General features: G+C 62.6%; 2 protein-coding genes across 2 annotated transcripts; one reads left to right on the plus strand and one right to left on the minus strand.

Annotated features, from left to right (window-relative positions):
* Window positions 1-264: 264 nt before the first annotated feature.
* Window positions 265-538, minus strand: ACA1_013230 (uncharacterized protein; the record flags this gene model as incomplete). The annotated part of the gene is given in 2 exon segments (XM_004342333.1): window positions 265-274; window positions 291-538. The coding sequence occupies 2 exon segments, from the start codon at window positions 536-538 to the stop codon at window positions 265-267; spliced, it is 258 nt and encodes an 85-aa protein (XP_004342382.1).
* A 536-nt stretch (window positions 539-1,074) lies between these two features.
* On the plus strand, window positions 1,075-2,267 carry ACA1_013240 (uncharacterized protein; the record flags this gene model as incomplete). Its single annotated transcript, XM_004342334.1, has 5 exons — window positions 1,075-1,388; window positions 1,477-1,636; window positions 1,706-1,857; window positions 1,938-2,083; window positions 2,176-2,267. 5 exons carry the CDS (start codon window positions 1,075-1,077, stop codon window positions 2,265-2,267), a joined length of 864 nt encoding a protein of 287 aa, XP_004342383.1.
* Between the last annotated feature and the right edge of the window lie 139 nt (window positions 2,268-2,406).

Genomic DNA, 2,406 nt, shown 5'->3' on the forward strand with positions numbered 1-2,406 from the left:
CCACTTGGCCTGCCACGTCCTCCTTGGCGCGGGCCTCGTCGGCGCGGCCCTCGCGCTCCCGCTCCCGCTCGGCCTCCACGTCGGCCTTGACCGCCTGCAGCTCCCGCCACCGCCCCTCGGCTTCGCTCCGCTCTTCGCTTCGTTCTTCTTCGCTCTTTTCGTACCTGGCGCGCCATTCGTCCTTGGCCTCGGTCTCCCTCTCCTTGGCCGCGCGCTCCTCGGCGTGCCGGGCCTCCCACGCGGCCCGCTCCTCCTGCTCCCTGGTCAGCGCCGCCTGCAGCTGCCCGGACTTGTCGACCCACTCCTGGCGCTCGTGCTCGACGAGCTTCTTGGCGGCGGCAAGGGAGTGGTGGTCGCGCGTGAGCTGCTCGAAGTCCTTCTCGAGCTTCCACAGCCGATGGAACCGTTGCGAGATCTCCTCCAGCAGTTTCGAGTCCAGGGCCGGGTCTCCATCAGATGCTGCCGCGCCTGCCTCTGTCGTGCCATTATCGGTTGCGAGCGAGATGGTCTCGTCGCTCATTTGGTACTCGCTCTCCATTCTAAATGTCGCGATGCTGATGTTTAATCAAATCAATTGGCTGATTCTAGAACTGGTGGTGTCGATCTATCGGCCAGAGGGTCGGATTTGGATATGATGCCGCGCGGTTCTCTTTCCTTGCCGTCTTCTTCTGCTTCTGCTTCTGCTTCGTTGCGCAGTTGGCTTCGCCGTTGCTCTACTCAGGAATAACATGAAGAAATCTTTCGAGAAAAGAAAAGAAAAGCATCTGGGCACGGAGGATGACCTGCTTGGATGGAGACGGTGGTCGTTCGCCCAGACTGGGCGGGCGAGGAAGAGGGGAGGGGTATTCCCCACGGAGCATAGGGCTCCTCCTTCTGGCGGTGTTCGTTGTGGGCCTCTACGTCCTTCGCGACCAGCCCCTGCAGGGGCCACCGCAAGCCCCACAGCAGCGCCCTCAACAGGAACAGCAACAGAAACAGATCCCACCTCCCCAAGAGAAGGAGAAGAAGAGGGACGCGAGTCCACCAGCGCCGCCTCGACCGCAACACCAACAGTTGCCACCTCCCCAAGGGCAGATGGGGACGCTACCGCGCCCACCACCGCGACGGCCTGACCGAAAGCCGGGTCCCCCCCAGCGCATCGGGTTCGTCCCTGCCGAGGTCGATCAATTGCTGCCGCCCCTGTTCCGCCTGGACGCCAACACGTTCGACCGGGGCTTCGTGGTGGACGAGACCATGGACGGCGTGTCGCCCGTGGACAGCGGGTTCACCTCCAGCATCCGGCCGCGTCGCTACCTGCTCCACGTACCCGAGGCCGTCCAGCTCATGCTCGAAGACCCGGCCAACAAGGAGAGGGTGCCGCTCGTCCTCGTCTTCCACGGCATGAGCAGGTACAGGTTTCCCCACGCAGAAGTAGTAGTACCCCTTCGCAAACATACCACACATTCCAACAACACTGGGGGGGGGGTAACATGACAGGACGTCGTGGTACACGGCGCTGAACGAGACGAAGTGGATCGAGAAAGCGGACCGCGAAGGGTTCGTGGTGGTGTTCCCCCAGGCGCTGGGCGCCCACGACATGTGGGGCGGGCGGACGGGGTGGGTCGTGCGCGGTGTGGGCGACAACATCTACGCTCGGGTACGCCATGTGGCCCTTGGGAAGGTGGTATCGAGAAGGAGTGGCTCAGTCTTCCCCCCGCGTGTGTAGGAAGTGATCAGTGACATACTGCACGAGGCGGGACATGTGATCGACACGAATCGCATCTACGCCATCGGCCTCTCCAACGGCGGGATGTTCCTCACCACGCTCCTGCTCGACCCCGGCTTCCGATTCGCCGCAGGCTGCGTCTACATGGGCGGGTGCGCATCGCGGCCACACCTCACCTCACCTTCTCCAAGTCGGTGGCTCACTTCGGGTCCCGTCGCCATGATGCGTGCAGATACGTGAAAGGGCACAACCCGTCGGCCAATAGGGACCATACCCTTACGCCTGTGCTCCTCATCACCGGGTCCGAGGACAAAATGCTGCCGTACTCGCGCGACGCCGAGCTGGTGTTCCGTGTTGCCGGCCACCCCGTCGAGTTCGGTAACGGTTTTGCGGCCACACCTCGGCTCCTTTGAGTGCGCTCACTCGTGTGCGTGTCCGTGTGCGGTCGTGCGTGTGCGTGTCGACAATAGACGAAGTGGCGGGGATGGAGCACGAGTACCGCACGGAGCATGAAGAGCGCATATGGGAGTTCTTCGCCAAGCACAGCCTGAAGCAGGAATAGTTCCCGAACACCCGGGCAACGAAAGACGCGCTCACCTTCTCCGTCGCTGCTCCTTCTTCTTGGCGTTCTTGCCCTGGGCACCGACCTTCTTGTTCTTTTGCTTGTCCTTCCTGCTGAATGCTTTCGCCTGCAGGCTCTG

Source organism: Acanthamoeba castellanii, assembly GCF_000313135.1.
Source record: "Acanthamoeba castellanii str. Neff unplaced genomic scaffold scf7180000083742, whole genome shotgun sequence".
In the NCBI taxonomy this organism is placed as follows: Eukaryota; Discosea; order Longamoebia; family Acanthamoebidae; genus Acanthamoeba; species Acanthamoeba castellanii.